This window comes from Sarcophilus harrisii, chromosome 4, assembly GCF_902635505.1.
Source record: "Sarcophilus harrisii chromosome 4, mSarHar1.11, whole genome shotgun sequence".
NCBI classification, from domain to species: Eukaryota; Metazoa; Chordata; class Mammalia; order Dasyuromorphia; family Dasyuridae; genus Sarcophilus; species Sarcophilus harrisii.
In genome coordinates, this window is record NC_045429.1 from 425,801,702 (window position 1) to 425,822,659 (window position 20,958).

The window sequence follows — 20,958 nt, forward strand, 5'->3', positions numbered from 1 at the left end:
TCAGTGACCACCCGGGCTGGAGGAGGAGGAGGGTGGAAGCTGCCAGGGATTAGAGTGAGTCACATCAGGAAGCTCCAGGGGAGGGCGGGAGCTCCAGGCCTGGCCCATAAAGGGAGGAGGAACCCCACTGAAATCACAACAGCAAAAGTGCAGCCCAGACAGACGCCTTGTTCCCAGAAGCTCCTGAGCAGCCAGGACACCTGTCCCAGAGAACCCGGGCGGCCGGGCGCCGATGCCCAGCCCCTGCTCCGGCATGGAGGCCCCACGCACAGCAGCCTTAGTCTTGGTGGTTTGGGCTCTGGGGGCCTCAGCCTCTCACGGAGGTGAGTCTGGGCTGGGAAGGAAGGGGGTAGAGCCCGGGCAGGAGGCAAGGGGCCCTCCTCCCACCCCCTGGCGCGGTGCTTGTACCACAGTAGGTGCTTAACAGGTATGGGAACTGACTCACTGCCAGGTAAATGCCCTGGACTTCCCATCCTGAACTCGAGCTACAGAACCTCAGTTGGCTAGTTTATAAAATGGGGGTATCCATATGTTTACATAAATTTTGGGAGTAAACCCGGAAAGCTTCAGCACTAAGTGGCTAGCTGGCGATTGATGGATGGCTCGGGCGGCTTCCCTCCTTTCCCATCTGCCTTTGGGTCAGGGCCCTCTCCTCTCCAGAGAAAGGCTGGAGACCCAAGGAAAGGGAAAGGGTGTCCCTGGGGGGGTCGGGGCTACTTCCTTCCCTGCGAGCAGAGGGGCTGCTCAGAGGCGTTGGGGCGTTACAGCGGGAGCGAGGGAACCCGGATTCAAATCCCAGCATCCCAGCCAGCAATCTCAGGGTCTGGTTCTCAATAAAGTTAGACTAGATAACAATGGCTCACCCAGAGGGGATTGGAGATGTGCGAAGTGCTTGCTATTCTCTTGTTGGCTGGGTAGAGGCTCTCATACGGTGCTTTCTAAGCCTGATGCTGGGAGCTAGAAACCCCCTCAAAGCCTTCTTCTGCTCCTTCTCCGTCCTCCCTTAGGTCATTATCTCTTCCCCCAGGCGCCTTCTGCTTTCCCTCATTTCCTGAACAAGGGAATTTGGGGGGGGGGGTGCTGCTAATCCAAGGCACTGACGGGTTACTGAGAAGAGTAGGTGGGGCTGAGTGAACCCGGGGAAGGACCTTGGAAGGCACTGAGGAATTGGGGAAGGAAGCACTTGAGGGAGGGGCCCCACTGCCCCCCAGGGGCACAGGAGAGGATGGTAGCCAGAGCATCTACCATTGAAGATTTGAGACCCTCCTGGGGGAACGGGCAGGAGCAGCAGCATTGCCTCCGAAAGCCCAGTGGGCCCCAGAGGAAGACCGTGGCAGGGATCCAGGACTATCCACCACCAAAAAGCCCCGTGACTCAGCAACCCCTCCCCGACCTCTTGGCCACATTCCCTTCGGGCCAGGCCGGGGTGAGGCTCGGAGCCAGGATGGAGGGGTCACTCGCTGCCCCTGTCAGATGACCCCCTTGGTCAAACACGGAAGAGGAAGGAACCAAGCTAGAGGACGAGGGGATGTGGAGGAAGCCCCTCGGTCAGTTTCAGGGTTTGTCCAGCTTTCAATAAACTCGATCTGAATTTTTTTTTTTTTTTTTAAATATCTGCACGTCCAGTACATGCAGGGCCGGGGGCTGAGCCTTTGGGTACAAAGCAGAATGAGGTGCGGCCCCTTCTCCTGATAAATCAAATTGTGAGTTGGGTTAACTTAAATCCTGCTCCCAGCTCTCTCCTTCCCAGCCTCCCTATCGCTTCATCTCAGGGTTAGGCAAGGCAGGGAGATGAGGGCCCTTCCCTCTTACCCAAATACTCTTCTCGGGGCTGGAAGCCAGGCGCACTCGCTGGCAAAGAGCTGGGAATTAGGGGCAACAGGATGGAGCCTCCTGACCACTGTCCCACCCGTTATGTCTCCTCAGGACCCAAGCCTTCCGAGCAGAGAGAGTCGATTCCCCAGTTTTTCCTTTTTAGCCAGGAAGAAGGTGAGAAGGGTTTAGGAGTGTAAGGGGAGGTTGGGGGGTGGGTGGTTGAGGATTGTGGGAATCACAGCTAACTGAACCATTTCTTCCTAGTTGGCTATGCAGCTCCCCCTGCTCCTCCCAGGCCCCAAGAACCCAGTCTTCAAGACCCTGTCACACCCCAGCACATCTTTGTGGGACAAGAAACGGGTCAGTCCCAAGTTTCCCTTTCAGCACAGATGCCAAATCCTCTTCTCCCTCTAGGTCTGTCTCTGTCTTCCCTTCTTCCAGGGTGGGAGTAGGGGCTGGGTAGCGGGACTGATCCCTAAAACCAGGAAGGGAAAGCCCTCCAGTCTACCAGCTTTCCCCAGCCTGTAATTGTCTGCTCTACCCACAGTGGATTACCTGTTTGAAGACTTTCCTGTGCAGCAGGCACAAAGCCCTCAGAGAATCCCTTTGGAGACCGGAAGTGAGTGACGCCCCCCACCCCCACCCCAAGCCCATCCCTCTTCCTGCCTCTCCCAAGATGACAGGGTCTCCAATTCTCTTCAAGCACAAAGTTATAGAATCTCAGTCTCAGAGATCCCCTAACAATCTACCTCCTAACCCTCCAAAAGTGAGCAATTTCCACCTGAAGACCTCCAATGAGGATGAATGCACTCCAGCAACCTAAATTATTAGAGTCTAAACAACTCTAATTGTTAAAAAGTTTTTCCTCATTTGGGGCTGAAATTACCTCTATGCAATCCATTAATTCTAGTTCAGCCCCTCTGTGGTCAAGCAAATCAACTCTTGGTCCCCTTCCACAGGCCAGATGCCATATCCCGGCTCCATTCATCATCATCTTGTATTGCCCGGCCCTGTCTGAGCCTTTGGAAGATTTCCTCCCCACCTCCCCCATAAGTCTAGCCCCAGTCTTGTATGATCTGGTTTGCTCTCAGTAGGGATGGAGAATGGTGGAGCCCCCTTCTCCTGTCTGAGTCTAGGAGGGCCCTGCCTAGTGAAAAGACATTTTATCTTCTTCCTCTCCTAGTAGAATCCACTCCTAATGAAGCCATACCTCTTCAAAAGGAAGTGCATGCCCCTCAGCTCCCCATCGAGCAGAAAGAAGGTAACCCCTTTTCCTTCTGTCTACCCCCCTGCCTCTACCTCCTCATCAGCGCACCTTCCTGACCTAAAAGAAATCCCTTCTCAGGCCTGGGAGCAATGGGAACAATAATTCTCCTCTGGAGATGATTCTCACTCCATTTTCTCCCCACCGCAGTAGAGTCTCCTTTCCACCCTCCAAAGGATGATGGGTTTCCCCAACAAGAGCAGAAAGAAAGTAAGTGATTCCATTTTTGACCTAGAAGGAATCTGAGAGACCACCTAGTCCGCCCTCCTCATTTCCCCAATGAGGAAGGAGCCTGAGAACCAGAGATGTCAAGTACCATGCTTAGAGTGACCCAAATGGTCGGTGGTGGAACCAGGACTAGAACCCAGATCCCCGCCTGCCTTCCATGTCATAAAGCTAACTTCGCAATGCCCTTTCCTGTCTAGTCTCCTGCTTCAGTGCAAGGAAGCTGGGAAAGGGAGAAGTGATGGTCCCTGGGGCTTTCGGAGTCTGGGCTCCCCATCTCTGATCCCTTTCCTCTCTCGCTCTCTCTCAGTCGATTTCTCTCAGGATGAAGAGCATCCCAATGGCCAGAGAGGTAAGACCTCAGAATGAATCCTTCGGTCCCTCCTTTCCTAACCTGCCTCCATTAAAGGCACCATCTCCCTGAGCTGCCAACTTCTCCCCTTTCTTCCTCCCTCTACCTTCTCCTCCACACGCAGCCTTGTTCCCCATTCTCCCATTCCCTGTCTGACTCTGCTTTTCCTTGATCCAGAAATGGAACATCCCAACCCAGGATCCTCCCCTTACAACCAGCCTCGTCACTGCCCTCAAGACCCCCGCTTTGGGGGCTGGGGTCACCGACTGGACGGCTTCCCCCCTGGGCGCCCTTCCCCGGACAACATCGACCAGATCTGCCTCCCTGACCGCAAGCACGTGGTGTACGGCCCTTGGAACCTGCCTCAGACCGGTCACTCCCACCTCAGCCGCCAGGGGAATGCCCTCAACTTCCTGGAGACAGGATACACCCGCTGCTGCCACCTCAAAATGGGCCGACTGGATTGTGCGGCGTCTGTGGTGAGTGTCGTGGGTAGGACTGCGCTCTTGGGGGCCGGTGGGAGGGGAGCGAGGATGCTGCGAGCTGAATGTGGGCCCCCGCAGGGAGCTTGAGGTGGGAAGCCATGGGCTCCCTGCCTCTCGGTAACTCCGCTCCGGATCTCCCAAATAAGGGGATAGAGAGTAGGATCCGCCGACTTCCCGGAGGTCTGTTTAGTCTGAATTGCAAGGAGAAGGGGATGTGGGCGCCAGACTCCTGGAGTGACCGACTCTTTTTGCTCTAGTGGGCAGACGCCCTGTTTCGGTTCTGTGAGTCTGAGTTCTCAGTCAAGACCAGAGCCTACTCATGCTGCTGGCTGCGGGGGGAGGCCCGCCTCTCCTGCTTCCAAGAGAATGCCCCCCTGCCAGACTACAAGCTTCTCCAAGGGCCCTGCCCCGGTCACCCCCCCAGGCCTTCCTCCGGTCTGGCGGTGTCCTTCCCCCCGGGAGTCCCCACGCAGGGCAACATTAGGAACATCTGCCGTTTCCGCCGATACCGAGCTGTTCCCCGAGGGCTTCAAATACTGGACCACCTTGTGCCTCAGCTCCGGGCCGTGGCGCAGCTCGAGGGAAAATTCAAGCGCTGCTGCCACCAAGGAGACAACTACACCTGTGCCCGGCAGGCAGTAAGTGAAGGCCCCTCCAACCTCTGATCCCACCATCTGACTCCGACCTCTGATCCTGTCCATCAGTCCATCCATCTCCGGCCTGATCCCATCCCAGCAGTCTGCTTCCAACCTCTGATCCTGGTCCATCCACCTCTGACCTCTGATCCCGTCCATCCGTCCGTCTACCTCTGACCTCTGATCCTGTCCATCCGTCCGCCTACCTCTGACCTCTGATCCTGTCCATCCGTCCGTCCAACTCCGACCTCTGATCCTGCCCATCCATTCGTCTTTGTCTCCAACCTGCATCCATCTCCAACATCTGGTCCCAAATGCTTCTGGCCCTCATCCACCCGTGACCCCAAGTTGTTCCACCAGTCTCTAAGCTACCCTGGTCCTCTGTAGACCCATTTTACCTCTTCCAGAGAATAGCCCGAAAGGTTTATTTCCACCTTGCTCCTCTCTGCCCGCAGCCATCTAGGTGGTCCATCCCTTCTTCAGATACGACTCCCCTCCCTAAGCCCACAGCTTCCACACCCTATGAGCTGAGAGTCTGAGGGAGGGCTGTCCCTTCTCCTGCCCTGTCCCCACCCGCCCTGACCTCTTCCTCCCTTCTCACGCAGTGGGAGGATGTTCTGGACAATTACTGTGACGAGGAGCTGGCAATTAAGACCCACCATCACGTTTGTTGCCACCGCTCCCCCATCTCTGCCCGTGATGAATGCTTTGCTCGCCACGCTCCCTACCCCAACTATGACCGGGACATCTTGACCGTTGACCTCAGCCGGATTACTCCTGATGTGATGAACCAGCTCTGTGGACACCAAAAAGTCCTCACCAAGCAGTAAGTTTGCCCTCCCTTTCCTCGGTATTCATGTCTTGTTACTTAGGCACCTAACTTCCCCCAACATTCCCTTGAAGAAGGCAAAGTAGGAATCTCCAGGGCTCGAGTCCACGCTTGACCCCTGGGAGGCAGGATCTGAGCTGAGAATTTAATAAGTTTCTCAAGACATCCCATTTTCTCCCCATTTCAGTAAGCAGATTCCTGGGCTTATCCGGAACATGACGGCCCGGTGCTGCAAACTGCCAGCAGCGGAGCAAGGGGCCTGTGCAGAGGAGGAGGTAAGTCTGGGCCTGGGGGAGCTGCAGGGGGGACACTGGGGAGGCCACCCACACGGCTTGCCAACTCAGCCGCTCTCTCTTCAGTATCTTGAATATACAAACTGAAGCAGGGAGGCCTTTTTAGGGAGAAAGGGGAAGGGGGGGGGAGAGGAGGAATGTATTTTCTTAGCTCTAGAAGTTCCAACTCCATTCTCCCTGCCCCCATTCTTCTCATGCCTCTTGTGGGCCTCAAGCTGGGCCCCATTTTCCTATCTCCAACTCCTTGGAACCCTTCTAGCATTTCCCGATTTGAACATCTGTCTGTCATCTGGACTCCAGCTTTGTAGTAAAAAGGCTTTGCTTTTTCTCACAAGAAGGAAGAGTTCCAATGGAAAAGGAAAATGGCCTGGGGCTGAAAAGGACAACTGGGAGAAGTTGAAGGGTAGAGTGGCAAAGATCTAGGGGTGGGGGTGAGGGAATGAGGAGAAAAATAGGAACAATTCCAGAAAATGGCATTTTCAACACCTTTCCATGACAAAGTTTATCATCTTTAACAAACCACTCTTTGCTTTTCTCTGCACCTTTCTCTGCAACTCCCTCTCACAGAAATCGGCCTTCATTGAGGATCTCTGTGGCTCCCGACGTGACTCATGGAGGGATTCTGATTACTGTTGTGATGAGAAGCCTGGGGATGAACAAACCAACTGCTTCAATATCCATTATTTAAGGAATGTGGCTTTGGTGGCCGGGGTGGCCCAGAAACCCAAGGACCAGCAAGAGACGGGGACAACTGAACTACCTCCTGCCAGCCCCACTCCAGAGCACAAAGGAGAATGAACCACATCTGGCTAAAGTTTAGGGAGGACCCGAAAGGGGAAAGAAACCCCTGCTCCTCTACAAACTGTCTTTCTAATAAATACACTGGTCTTGGATCTGGTAACTCGTATTCATTTCTTCCCCATCCCATGTCACATTGCTCTCAGCATCTGTTTCATCCTGAGACAAGCTCTTAGGGTCCCACTGTCCTCTTCCTGGACTGTAGAGAAAGGGCTATAAACTTTATGTATTAGGGATTTCCTGTAATGATGCCAGATAATCACATTTTATCTGTGTCTGCTGCATTTATCTTTTCTAAACATTTCAATGCTATTCTTCATTTATAGACATTGGGATTTAGAGCTAAAAGGGACTCTAGACACTTAGTTCCAAACTGAGGCTCTGAGAGAATTTATTAGGGAAGTTGACCAGCTTGCCTTGAAAGGGTTTTGGGGAAAAAGGAAGGCTTTATGAAGCACTTACTATGTGCTCAAGACAGCCAGATGGCTCAGTGAATAGAGCTCAGAGCCTGCAATTTAAATCCAGCCTCAGATCAACACTTAAATCTGTGACCAAGGAGAAATCACTTAATCGCATTTGACTCAGTTTTCTCATCTATCAACCGAGCTGCAGAAGGAAATGACAAACCATTCCAATAGCTGCCAAAAGAACCCCAAATGGGAGTCACAGAGTCAGACGCGCAACAAATGTGCTAAGGGATTTCCAAAAATTATTTACAAAACCACCTCGTTGGAGCTCCACCGCCCTGAGATTATTATCCCCATTTTACAGCTGAGGACACTGAAAAAAGCTGCGATTAGCCCTTAGTCATATACTAGTGAATGGTGAGGTCAGATTTGGGTTCGTCTTCCTAGACTATAGGCCCCGCGTTCCATCCACTGCCCAGCCTCAAGAAGACTAGCAAAGGGACCCCCGGGTCCTGAGGGCCCGCGGTCCGGGAAAGCTGGCCAGGGTCCTGGGGGTCCTTCCCGGGGACACAGAGCACAGGCTCAGCTTTGCTCAGGAGTGGTTCTGCCTCACACGGGTTCGGGGGCGCCAGGGCCAGGCGAGGGTGGGGCTCGAACTCGGCCAAACTTGCGGTTCGCCCTTAAGTGTCCACAGATTCCTGACCGCGCCCCTCTGCCCACACTCTGGGAAAGCCACAGGCGGGCAAGAACCGACGCCCGCGGGCCGGCGGCCCCGTGATTGGCCGGAGGACCCCGACTTTGCCGAGGAGACCAACCAGAGAGAGGGACGCGTTGTGGGGGAGCCCAGCCGCCCTGGCCCGCGGAGGGACCCTGGCCCGGGGCCCGGCCGCTTGGGCTGGCCCGCGTTCGGCGGGTTTTACTGCGGCTGCGGCGGCTGCCTTGAGGGAGGCTGCCCGGCTTCCATTCCTGCGCCTCGCCTAACCCGGGGGGCCGAGCCCGTAGCGCGCTCCGGCCGGTTGTTCCCCCAGCCCCAGGGGCCGCCGAAGAAATGCAGCCGAGCCCGAATAGCGCTACAGGGAGGTCACCCGCGCAGTGAGGCGGGTGCCGGGAAGGGCGAGCATCGCGCTCAGAAGGCTCCAAAGCCTTCAGAGCGGTCTAGAGCCCCGGGGGCCAGCGGTTAGCGGCTATGAGGGGGTTACGAATCCCCTTTAAATCGGCCGCAGGTCCTAGGCGCGGAAGAACTCCCTCATTGCCCAATTATTCGTTGCAAAATGACAGTTTATTGTTGGATAGAAATCAGTTACCCAGAGACTGACTGACTTCTACGGTGGCAGACCTATGGGAAAAGGGGTTTTGCCCTGAGTGCAGTTCTCGTGGACAGAAAGTCCTGGCACCAAAGGGAGCTGCCAGGGTCCATCTGCAAGGACGTTAGTTGATGGAAGCTGTTACATTGGGTGTCTTGGTGGGGGCTGGGACAGCCCAGATCTCCTATTGGAAGTAAGAATACTTCAAAGGGATGCTTTTTGACTTGGATTAATTGAATCAGACTCTGCATTCTGGAAAGATAACTTATCTAGGGAGGATAAGCCTTCCCCAGGAGGGGCTGAGAATCTGAAAGGGATCACAAGGAAATACAATTTCTTAAAGGGACCACAACCCGCTTCGATAACATTGCTGCCCACCTACGATAGTCTAGACTAGTCTGATGTTCAAGGCTCTTCCCAGCCTGCCTTCATAAATTTATTTCTCAATTCTGCCCAGATTGACATTCTATTACATTGTCAGCTCCTTAACAACAGGGACTGGCTCTTTTTCCATATTTGTATTTCCACCTCTTAAAACAATTTTTAGCACATAGTAGGCTCTTAATAGATGTGTATTAACTAGCATTACCATTCCAACCACAGTGTTCACTCGTTTCAGTTGGGTCTGATTCTTTGTAATCCCGTTGAGGATTTTTTTGGTAAAGACACTTGGAATCCTTTGCCATTTTCTTCTTCAACTCATTTGACAAATGAGCAAACAGGCAAACAGAGTTAAATGACTTCCCCACGGTCGGTCACACAGTAAATGTCTAAAGCTGTAGATCTTCCTGATACCAGGCCAAGAGCTCTATTCATTGCACCACCAAGCTGCATTGTTAATCTAATCACCAGATGGCAAAAAGCACCTTGCATCTTTCCATGGCTACCTTTATCTTCTTCCCCCTTTCCAGAAATTTTCTAGACCCTTCATTGGAATTTAATTCATCCTTAAGACCCAACTCTGTTTGATCTGATTTTTCTTGGGCAGAATGATAAACATGGAAATATGTATAGAAAATTGCATATGTTTAACAGATATTGGGTTATCTGCAGTCTAGGGGAGTGAGGTGAGGAGAAGAAAGGAAGAAAAATTTGGAGCACAAGTTATTGTTGAATGTTGAAAATTATCTTTACATATATTTTGAAAACAAAAAACTATTATTGATTCTATAAGAATCTTCCTCCTATAGGAATCACCCCAGTCTGAAATTATATCTCACCTATTATGGACTCCCACAGCATTTATTGTTTTTGTTTTCAAAATCATCCACATGAGGAAAAGGATCAATAGCCTTAGCAGGAAAAGTGTTGGACTTGGAGTTGGGAAATGCCTAGTTTTGAATTCAACTTGTCACTCAACTGCATGAACATAAATAAGTTACTTAACTTTTATATGGCTGTTGTTTCCTCATCTGTAAAATGGGAATAAGTAACAGCTTCAGTTCTTAGGTTCACTTGAGCAATAATGGAGACTGGGGGAATGCTTTTAAAGGCCTCTACAAAGAAAGAATGAAATTCTAGCGTACCAGTAAATGTGAGTTGTCTGTACAAATACATTCTACATGTGTGTTTCACTACCATTATATACAAAGTTTGAGCCTATTCTTCCCATGGATATTGTTATGTATTTGGAGAGAATATACTCTCTCAGTTATAGTACAAAAGTTTCATGACTCATGGTCTAGAGTAAATTTGAGTAAATGCCTCTACTAAGAGTTCATTGAGTCTACTGGCTGATTGTTATTAGGGAGCATACTAGTAGATGCTTGTGAGCAAAAATGTTATGCAGACCCATAATTTTACCCCTTGAACTTGAACAAGATGAGGTGAGATCTTTCAAGACAGTTGTGAAAATTGAGCAAGGCTTCACCTATTTCAGAGTTGGAGTAGGCCTGAAGGACTTTAAGCATCAAGTCAAGGGCATACTTAAGTTCCCTCCCTGCTATCCCCTAAGGGCATCTTAAGTCCCCTTGTTATCCTCCTATGACATCACTGTCTTTCTGTTTAGGTCAAATATGGGCAACTATGTAATTATTGGTCAAGTTCAATTTCTTGGGCAGTTCCCGAGTTTAGAATGTAAGATCCTCAGCCAATAAGGATGAGGGTCAGTGGTGGGACGGGGTATCTGCGTTAGGGATAAAAAGTGTTGACCCTGCCCCCTACGGTGTGCCTCCTCCCTTCCATTGTCTGCTCCATGGGTGGGATGCCCAATTCTGGCGAGATTGTATAATAAACTTTTGCTTTGCTTCTAGAGATCTCTCCAGCTTTTTTTATTAAATGCTCTCAGAACCACACAAACTCAAGAAGCAACCACCTTCTAGGGACCATCGCATATGAGTGCAAGTTTAGATCAGCTAGTAATAACCCTGTGAGTCTACTTTAATAACACTATTGCTTTATAAGCTTGTTGGCTGATTATAACCCCCACTGATGTTCTTCTCATTAGCAATCAGCCAGTAAATATAATTCACTCTTAGTGTAGGACAAACAGTAATTACAAAAAATTTCTCCCATAAATTTGGAGCAAACTGTACCACAACTACATATGGTTTATGTGGGGAAAATGGGCTCAGAACTTGAGTCACAGAAGCACATAGGTAGACTACATATATAACAAATTACAATTTCTATTTTTGGAAATGCAGGGCCTGGAAGTCCTTTTTCTCTTTTCATTCTCACGTTGATTACTTTCTTTCTCAGGTGACTATTGAACGAGATGAGGTGAGATCTTTCAAGACAGTTGTGAAAATCGAGTAAGGCTTCATCTATTTCAGAGTTGGAGTAGGCCTGAAGGACTTTAAGCATCAAGTCAAGGGCATACTTAAGTTCCCTCCCTGCTATCCCCTAAGGGCATCTTAAGTCCTCTTGTTATCCTTCTATGACATCAGTGTCTTTCTGTTTAGGTCAAATATGGGCAACTATGTACTTATTGGTCAAATTCAATTTCTTGGGCAGTTCCCAAGTTTAGAATGTAAGATCCTCAGCCAATAAGGATGAGGGTCAGTGGTGGGAGGAGGTATTTGTGTTAGGGATAAAAAGTGTTGACCCTGCCCCCTATAGTTCCTCCTCCCTTCCATTGTCTGCTCCATGGGTGGCATGCCCAATTCTGGCCAGATTGTATAATAAACTTTGCTTTGCTTCTAGAGATCTCTCCGGCTTTTTTTTATTAAATGCTGTCTGAACCACACACTATTTCTCTATATCCATATCTGTCTGAAGGGTTTGTCTTGAAGTTCTGTGTTGCATGAAATTTTTCCTCCTGGATTAGCAGCTCTCCTTTGGAGAAAAAAGAGAAATGCTTTCCCCTACCCTTAAAGAGGTCTTCCACCCAGGCTTAAAGGATCTCCAACTCTTCCACCTTTGGAATTCTGACATTTGTCCAGAGTTTGGCTAATTTGTTTACTTAACACTCGTTTTCTTCATGGCTTGGCTTACAGAGGTGTTTGTACCTCATAAAACGATTGAGAACCTTGTTTAGTTGTGATTATATTCTGGGTCCTCTGTGACTACTTTAATTGAAGTAGAGAGGAACTTTCTCCCTTACATAAAGATCAATTGAGATTTAAAAAAAAAAAAAAAGGGTAAAGTGTTACTTAGATACAGCTGACTGAAATCATAGTGCTACAAATTTAATTTGAAAAGGGACTTTAAAAATCTTTAGGATTTTAGATCTTAGATCATTTATTCTAACCCCAATCATTTTACAGATGAGGAAATCAAAGTCCCAAAATAACAAATAACCTATGTTATGAAATGGTCCAGCCCCAGCCATTCTGGAAAGCAACTTGGAACTATGTCCCCCCAAAGTACTAATCTGTTCATTGCCCTTGACCCAACAATACCATTACTAGGCCTATTCTCTCAAAGAATTAAAAAAGAAAAGCAGCTGTATGTACACAAATTATTTATAGCCACTATAAAGAGGCAAAGAACTAGAAACTAAAAGGTTACTTGTTGATCCGGATTGACTGAACAAAACAAGTATGGTATATGAGAATAGAATATTGTTGTGCCATAAGAAATGATGAAGATGATTTTAGAGAAACGGGGAAAGGCTGTATGAACTAATGTAGAATGAAGTGAGCAGAACCAAGAGAACAGATTTTATTATAACAACTTTGAAAAACTTAGGAACTCAAATCAATGTAATGACTAATCATTATTCAGAGAACTGATAATGAAGAATGCTACCCACCTTCTGACAGAGAGGGAATTCGAGACACATTTTTGGACGTGACCAATGTGGGGATTTGTTTTGTTTAACTATGCCCTTTCATAATCTTTCTTTACACACCCCCAGTCTTCTGATACTTTACTCTCTTCCCCTGTTCCTTCTAAGCTTCCAGCTTCCTTGTCCCATTTAGTCCCACCTAAAATCCCACCTTATAGCAAAGCCTTTCTAGATCCCCACTTAATCCTAGCACCTTTCCTCAATTGATGATTTCCTGTTTATCCTGTCTATAGCATGTTTTTAGCATGATGTTTTCAACAATGTTATCACCTTCAACAAGGATGTAGATGGCATCAAAGTCAATTACTGCACTGATGGTAAATAAATTAACTTGAAAAGTGCTGAAAGAATTGGTAGGTGATTTTTTATTTTCAGTTGATTGTACATTTGATGCAGCCTCTGAGGCTGAGATGCATGTCTCTATTGCTTATGTTAATTTGGCCTGACAATCAGTATCAGGTAAGCAGAGATTCTTCAACAGCCAGCAGCACATCATCTAATCGGTTACAACAAATGAAGAAATGTTGACTGCTTTAGATAAATTCACTTACCTTGGCAGTATACTTTCCAGGGATGTACACATAGATGGTGAGGTTGATACATACATTACCAGAGCTAGTTCAGTAATTGGGAAAGCTCTGGAGGAAAATATGGGAGAAAAGAAGTAATTAGACCATCTACCAAACTGAAGATCTACAGAACTATAGTGCTTTCCTCTTGAGTGCCCATGAAACCTGGACAGGATACCAAAGCTACACAGGGAAACCAAATTATTTCCATTTGAATTGTCTGAGGAAGATTCTGAGGATCACTTGGGAAGATAAGGTACCAGACTCTGAGGTCCATTCTTGAACCTAACTGCCAAGCATTCAAACTACTGCAGAGAGAGCAGTTCCAATTGACAGGCCATGTTGTTCAAATGCCAAACATACATTTGCCTGAAAGGCTATTTTATTTTAATTTATTTTTTGCTGAGGCAATTGGGATTAAGTGATTTGCCCAGGGTTACACAGCTAGGAAGTGTTAAATGTCTGAGAGTAGATTTGAACTCAGGTCCTCCTGACTTCAGGGCTGGTGCTGTATCCACTATGCTACCTTGCTATCCCTAAAAGACTATTTTATGAAGAACTCACACAAGGCAAGCACTCACATGCTGCATTGGAAGAAGCCATATAAAGACACTCATAATGTTTCCCTGAAGAACTTTGGAATCAATGGTAGACTCTGGCATAGGACTGTCCAACATGATATGCCTGCTGTATGTGCTCCATGAGCAAAGCAGAATTGCTCAAAAGAAATGGAAGATACACAAATTTAGAGAAATTTCCTCTCTAAATGTTCACATGGGACTATTTGTACCCAACCTGTGGCAGAGCTTACAGAGCTCCTACTGATCTGATCAGCCACAGTTGAACTGTGTCTTAATACTACTGTAGGGATATCATTTTGGTCCTCTTCAAAAACAAAGGACAACAACCAACCAGCTTTTTTGTACACAATTGTTTATATGTTGACTTCCCCATTAGACTGTGACTTTTGCCTCTCTTTGTATCCCTAGTGCTCAGTATGCTGCCTGACACATAGTAAGCATATAATAAATGTTTACTGGCTGCTAAAAGGATTTTGTTTTTTTGGTTTTTTTGTTTTTTTGTTTTTTTTTTTTTTTTTTTTGGTTTTCGGAGGGAAGGCTGAGTGGGAGAGAGTAAAAATAAATGCTTGTTAATTGAAAAAAAAATTTTTTTAAGATCACATAGGTAGTAGTAACTGGGACAGCTGGAATTCAATCCCAATTCTTCTGGTTACATATTCCATGCTCTTTAATCCAACCTTTGCTCAAATCATCAATGGCCTCTTTAACATACTTAAACACATTATCATCGAGGCCCTACTTGAACACCTCTGATATCAGGGAACTCCTTATCTGTCAAACAGCCCATTCTTTTTTCGGACAGCTCTAATTGTTAGGAAGCTTTTTCTTTATATCGAGTTCTGTACTCTGGGGCCAAGCAAAACAGATCTAATCCCTCTTCCACATGACATGCCTCCATAACAACTACATTTAACATATTCTTTCTCAATCTCTTTGTAGTTTTATCTCTCTATCTTCTCACCCCAACCAACTAAAATGTAAACTCTTTGAGGGTGGGAATTGGGTCATCCCATCCTGCACACAGTACACAGAGTAGACATCCTATTTCTGAAATGAGTAAAAGAAAGAAATAACTGAAAGGAAACACTACACTGTTTCAAGTTTTTACAGATTAGTCCAGAGGCAACTTTAGAATAAGAAAAAAGTGGTGGCAGTGGCCTGGGGGAGGGTAGGGAGAGAGGAAGAGGGAGAGGGGGACCAAGCTCTTGGAGCCTCAAATAACAGAAGATTCCTGGATCATCAAACTGGAAAAACTGATCAGCCTCCACTGAATGAATTGAGCTATTGGTGAAGAAAAGGATTGACTCTGATTAGGCCTGCAGGCACTGAATCACAAAAGAGTGTTTGTTATATTTTGATTGGAAAGGAAGCTGCTCTGGTTCATTGGGAAAGGAAGTGCAGGCCTATGGGCAAAAGGAATGGCACAAATAGTGACTGTGAAGAGACAGGATCAGACCAAGATGGCTGGGCACGGGTCCCCGGGCTCACCCGGAGGCAGAGCCATATGCAGTGTGAGAGAAAGAATGAAACTCCATGGCAGTCCAGGAGTTCAGAAGTCTATCCTGTTCTTGGATAATTAACCTCTTCCAGTCTGTTTTCTCACTCTGTACAGTCATCTTATAGAAAACAATTGCAATATCCCCTAGAAAAGGCCAACTGAGATCAGTGATTGTAGAGAAAAACATTCAAGCAAATGTGCTCAATTTTTCGTTATACCTGTAGAGACTTGATCCACTTACAAAGTTTAACCCAACCTTTTCAGGGTTGGAGACAAAGGAAAAATCATCTGGCCTCAGTCCTGCTTCCATAAATACTTCTTGCTCCATTCTTAATTCCAAACTTTGCTCACCACTTCCTTTCCTTTTTGGTTCTATGTTGGCACAAAAGCCAACCTCTTCCCATAACTCCAATTAGACACTGGACCCTGCACCCTGAGCTCTTGTTTCTTTCACTGGGTTCAGTTTACATTTAGAACCTTTTTTTTTTTTTTTTTTTAAAGATAAATCTGATCTCCCCTTTATCCCTCCCCGATCAACATCTTACTCATGCTTCATTTCTAAGAACCCCACCCTTGACACTCCTTTAGAGGCTTTCATCATCCAAACCTATTACTAATTAATCTCTAAGAGATGATAGGAGGTTACTTATATGTGGTAACTTCTTCAAAAATATCTAGATTATCTGCCTTTGGTACTATTTTGATCCTTGCAAGTCAGGGATCTCAGATTCATAGAATGTCAGACCTGGGAAGTTTAGTTTCTTTGAACTCACATGGTTCTAGCAAGGTTACTTTGTACTATCCTAGACCTCATTAAAAAAAAAAAACCTGGGATTCAGATCCTACCTTGGATATTTTAGCTATAGGACCCTAGTCAACTAACTCTCTGAACTACAATTTCCTCATTAAATGGGGATAATGATAATTATGTAGTACCTGCTTCACAGGATTTTGTTGAGGCTCAACTAAATCACAAAACAGAAAATCAGCTACCTAGTCCAGCTCATATAAGAGAGGAATATTCACTACAACAAACCCTACAAGTAGTTCTGCTTGAGGAAGGGGAGCCCACCCCTCTCTAGGCAACTCATTCCACTTTTGGACAACTCTAATTGTTAGGAACTTTTTTCTGGTCTCAAACCTAAATTGGCCTCTTCCCAACTTCTGCCCATTATTACTACAGGTTCTGCACTTTGGGGCCAGAGAAAATGAGAGAATCCCTCTTTCCCAAAAGAGTTCTTCAGATACCTCAAAAACAGCTATCATGTCTGTCCTGAGAATTTCCCTTTCCATGCCAAATATTTTCAGTTACTTCTGCCAATTTCCCTGAATGAACTGGAGACTCAAGACCTTGGGGGTCCTCTAGCCTCCAGCTTATCAGTGCTCTTAAATGGAACCACCCAGAGCTGAATACAACACTTAAGATGAGTCTATACCTGAGAAAGTCAGAGAACAATGAGATTATCACCTCCCTTTTTATGGAAGTTTCACCTTCTTTCATGCTGCCCACATGAGTTTATACCTGAGAAAGTCAGAGAACAATGAGATTATCACCTCCCTTTTTATGGAAGTTTCACCTTCTTTCATGCTGCCCAAAATCACATTAGCATCACCTTGCTGACTCATAATTGAATTTGCAGTCTATTAACCCCTTCCCAGATCTTTTAAACTTTTTTTTTCCCCTGAGGCAATTGGAGGTTAAGTGACTTGTCCAGGGTCACACAGCTAGGAAGTGTTAAGTATCTGAGAGCAAATTTGAACTCAGGTCCTCTTGACTTCAGGGCTGGTGCCTTATCTACTGCACCTCCTAGCTGTCCCTCTCCCAAATCTTTTTAAGAGCATCTGCTCTCTTGCCATCTTCCTCCTCATCCTATGCCTTTCCCACCCAACCTCCTATCTTATATTTGTGAAGTGTATTATATTAAATTTCATCTTTAGATTTAGTTCAATACTCTCTAGTCTAGCTCCTATCTGTATCACCCTGGACAAGTCATTTAACTCTGTTTTTTCATCTGCCAAATGAGCAAGAAAAGGAAATGCCAAAACACTCTAGTATCTTTGCCAAGAAAAACTCAGATGGGGTCACAGTCAGAAATGACTGAAATGACTCAGTCACCAAAAACAACAACATCTCTAGTCTATCAATCTCTTTTCGAATCCTGATTCTCTTGTAGAGCATGTTTGCTTTCTGGCCATATCATCCTGAAAGAACCCAATCTCATCTGATCTCAGAAGCTAAGTGGGTCCAAGCCTAGTTAGTAATTTGATGAAAGACCACCTAGGAATAATAGGTGACATAGGCTGGAAATATGGAATAATGGTGGATATAGGGATGGATTTGTAATCAGAAAAACTTGGCTTCAAATCCCAGGTCTGAACAAATCCTAGCCTTGTTCTCAAAGGGAAATCATCTTGGAGATGATACCATGACATGCAAATGAATTGGATTGAAGTGAGGGAGGGCTATGCAAGGTCACCTGCCTCACTTTCTTCTCCAGAGCCAGCTGGGTCTAGTGGTAAGGTATGGAAATGGCCTTGGATGCAGTAGGAGACCCTGTCCTCTTTAAGCTAAGGTCTTCAACAGATCTATTTGATTTGGCAACCATTCTGTGATTAAAGCTAGGTAAGAATTGAGGCAAAGAATGGCCTCTTTTATCTAATATATACATTAAAAAATCCAGTCTGGGAAAGGAAAACCCTCAGGGTTTCTAGCCCAGTCACTTAGGCAAATGACAACTTTCCTGATCATACTGTTGGCTTTCCACTTCTCTGCCTTCCTATCCTAAACCTGGTTTTTGTCCAAAATGTGTTTTCCAATCTTTCAGCCTCTCAGGAATCTCCCGCCCATCACTTCTGCACTAGCCATACTCTCCTCCTTTCCTCATCTTGATCTTTTGGTGAACTTATACAACTCTACAAGATTTTTTTTCTTAAAGTGCCCTTATTTTAAGGTTGATCTCTCACTGGCAAAGCCTCAGCTTTGCATCAATCCAAGCATCTGCTGTCTACATTCCTGCTGACCGGGTGGGACTGCATGCTACTGAATGAGGGAGAAAATCAGTCAACTGTTTTTAGTGGGTCCAATACAAATTCATGTCACAACTAAGCCCTAATAGGCTAATTAACTAACTGTTCTACCTTCTTTCTTCAATTCTTCTTCAAATCTACAATGGCTTCTCTTCTCCATATTCTCTCATTTGGGAATTGACTCATATCCTACTGAAAAAGTAGAGACAATTTTTACCACATGGCTCAAGCCAGTTACAGTGAAAGAATAATCTGGTCCCTGAGATGGAATCACTTTAGGGGGAAGAGGAAAGGGTTATTTTCTCTTCTCTTTCCCTCTCTATTATTCATAGAAGTTTAGTAGTAGAGCCAATAATCCAGAAGAAAGTACTCCATCTCTCCGTCTCAAAGCTAGAAGCAACTTAAAGGAGCTGGAGCTGGAGTTGCAAAGAAAAGATCTAGCTATGAATTCAAGAGATAACTAGCCCTGACAATTAAGCATCCAACAACCCAGTGAGCAACCTGACAGTAGAGATCCTTCCCTGGGCAGAGAGATCAATGAGGGGTTCCCTGGAAGGAAAAAGATATTAAGGCTCCATAGTTCTGGAATTGTGGGGTCCCTTGGCCATACATTCCCTCTATGTGTGCCTCACTCTCAGGTACTCTAAGTCAGCACTGAGTACTACTATCCTCTCTAAGTCTGAAGGATCCGTCTTTGGGAAAAGTGGGCTCCCGGTGACAAGGAGAATTATTACGGGTGTTTATAGGTTCAAGCATGAACCCAACATGTTCTATATTTTTTGACAGGTGACATAAAATCTATCTTGTTTAAGAAAACAGTTGTTGAGTTTCCTGTGCTTCTACATTGGTCTCTTCAGAGAATTCCCATTTATTCTTCTAATTTGAATTGTCTTCAGAATTTCATTCTTTAGCAAAGAATTTGGAAAATGAGTGGATGCCCAACAGTTGGGGAATGGCTGAACAAGTTGTGGCGCATGAAGATAATGGAATATTATTGTTCTATAAAAAATGATGAACAAGCTGATCTTAGAAAGGCTTTTTTACAAGAACTGATTTACATGATTTACATGTAACTGATTTACATGAACTGATGCTGGACAAAACAAGCAGAACCAGGAATACACTGTCTACAATAACAGCAAGAATGTGCCATGATCAGCTATGAAAGACTTGATTCTTCTCAGTGGTTCAGTGATCCAAAGCAATCCCAATAGACTTTGGACAGAAAATACCATCTGTATCCAGAAAAAAGAATCAAGGAATCTAAATGTAAATCAACACATAGAATATTTACTTATTTTTTTGTTTTTTATCTCTTCTATGATTTTTCTCTTGGGCTCTGATTTTTCTCTCCCAACATGATTCATAAAGCAACATGTGTTAAAAAAATAATAATAATAAAATAAAAACACATAGGCAAGGAAAAAAAAGTAATTTCATTCTTTGGAAGTTTTTGAACTGCTTGGCCTGACTTCTTCGGAGCATTTAATCCCTGGGATCCAACATAACTTTCCTCTGAACACTTTGAAATTTGTTTTCCTAAAATTCTAGAGTGTATGTCAAGCTAAACCCAGATTTTCTTTCCTCTGTGATAAACTCTAGGAAGGAGTGGCTACATTCCCCTAGGATTCCTATCACTTCCACCCCAGAGACCAGTTCCTCCTTGTTAATGAGAATCAGATCCAGAATAATATTTTCCCTTGTTGCTTTTTTACCTTTTAAAGGATGAAATTATAATTAAGTCAAAAGGTTATTGGTTATTCTGTTTTAGGCAGAAAAAAAGAGCTCCAATGGATTCCTGGATAACCACAACTATATATCATGTCTCTCTACCAAGTTTGTGATATTTCCCCAGCTCCTCATCCATTTCTTCTATTTTAGGTGATCTGTAGTATAAGTAAATAACAAAATCTCTTCTGTTTTTCCTTTTATTTCCCCCAGTACTCTCATGCTTCTCCTTCTCTGGTCCTTAGACTACTTCACATAAATATAACATCATCATCATCATCTTCTTTTTCTCCTTCTCCTCTTTCTCCTTCTCCTCCTTCTCCTTTTCCTTTTTCTCCTTCTCCTTCTCCTTCTCCTTCTCCTTCTCCTTCTCCTTCTCCTTCTCCTTCTCCTTCTCCTTCTCCTTCTCCTTCTCCTTCTCCTTCTCCTTCTCCTTCTCCTTCTCCTTCTCCTCCTTCTCCTTCTTCTCTCTTTATGAGGCAATCAGAATTAAGAGACTTGCCAAAATCACACAGTCTATATTCTCTTAAGATGTAATACAATCCCATTCTACCATCCCTACCGCTTCCATCTTTTAACTATCTGGGTTTTGTTGGTTGGTTGGTTGGTTTTAAAGGTAAAGTCATCCAGAGACATAGGTCACTCATAGGTTTCATTCAGCTAAGTCTCATTGATATCCAAGGGATCATATGTCTCAAGACCTCTATTTCTTCTTACTTATTGACTAAATTTGGGTATTTGTGTATAGACATTTGAGACCATAAATTTCACTAATGACTCCTTTCTTGGATTTTTTCTCCTGGCAATTTCTGGGAAAGAAACTGCTATTCTTTTACCTTTGTGGAGTCTGGTTTGCAGAATAAATACAGACTTTATTCTCCCTTGCCCATAACTTTTAAAGAACTCTTATTTAATAT

The 20,958-nt window shown here is 45.6% G+C and overlaps 1 protein-coding gene across 3 annotated transcripts; it reads left to right on the forward strand.

The window, feature by feature from the left end:
• Positions 1–115: 115 nt before the first annotated feature.
• Positions 116–6,796, forward strand: ECM1 (extracellular matrix protein 1). Of its 3 annotated transcripts, none has more exons than XM_012549691.3 (12): positions 116–323; positions 1,927–1,989; positions 2,080–2,175; positions 2,363–2,434; positions 2,999–3,076; positions 3,230–3,289; positions 3,615–3,656; positions 3,834–4,135; positions 4,399–4,779; positions 5,382–5,602; positions 5,793–5,880; positions 6,466–6,796. In XM_012549691.3, the coding sequence occupies exons 1-12, from the start codon at positions 233–235 to the stop codon at positions 6,694–6,696; spliced, it is 1,725 nt and encodes a 574-aa protein (XP_012405145.1). In that variant the 5' UTR covers positions 116–232; the 3' UTR covers positions 6,697–6,796. The 3 variants fall into 3 exon arrangements, with proteins under 3 accessions (XP_012405145.1, XP_023359324.1, XP_031823334.1); XM_023503556.2 differs by having other exon boundaries at positions 3,002–3,076; XM_031967474.1 differs by lacking the exon at positions 4,399–4,779.
• Positions 6,797–20,958: the final 14,162 nt, after the last annotated feature.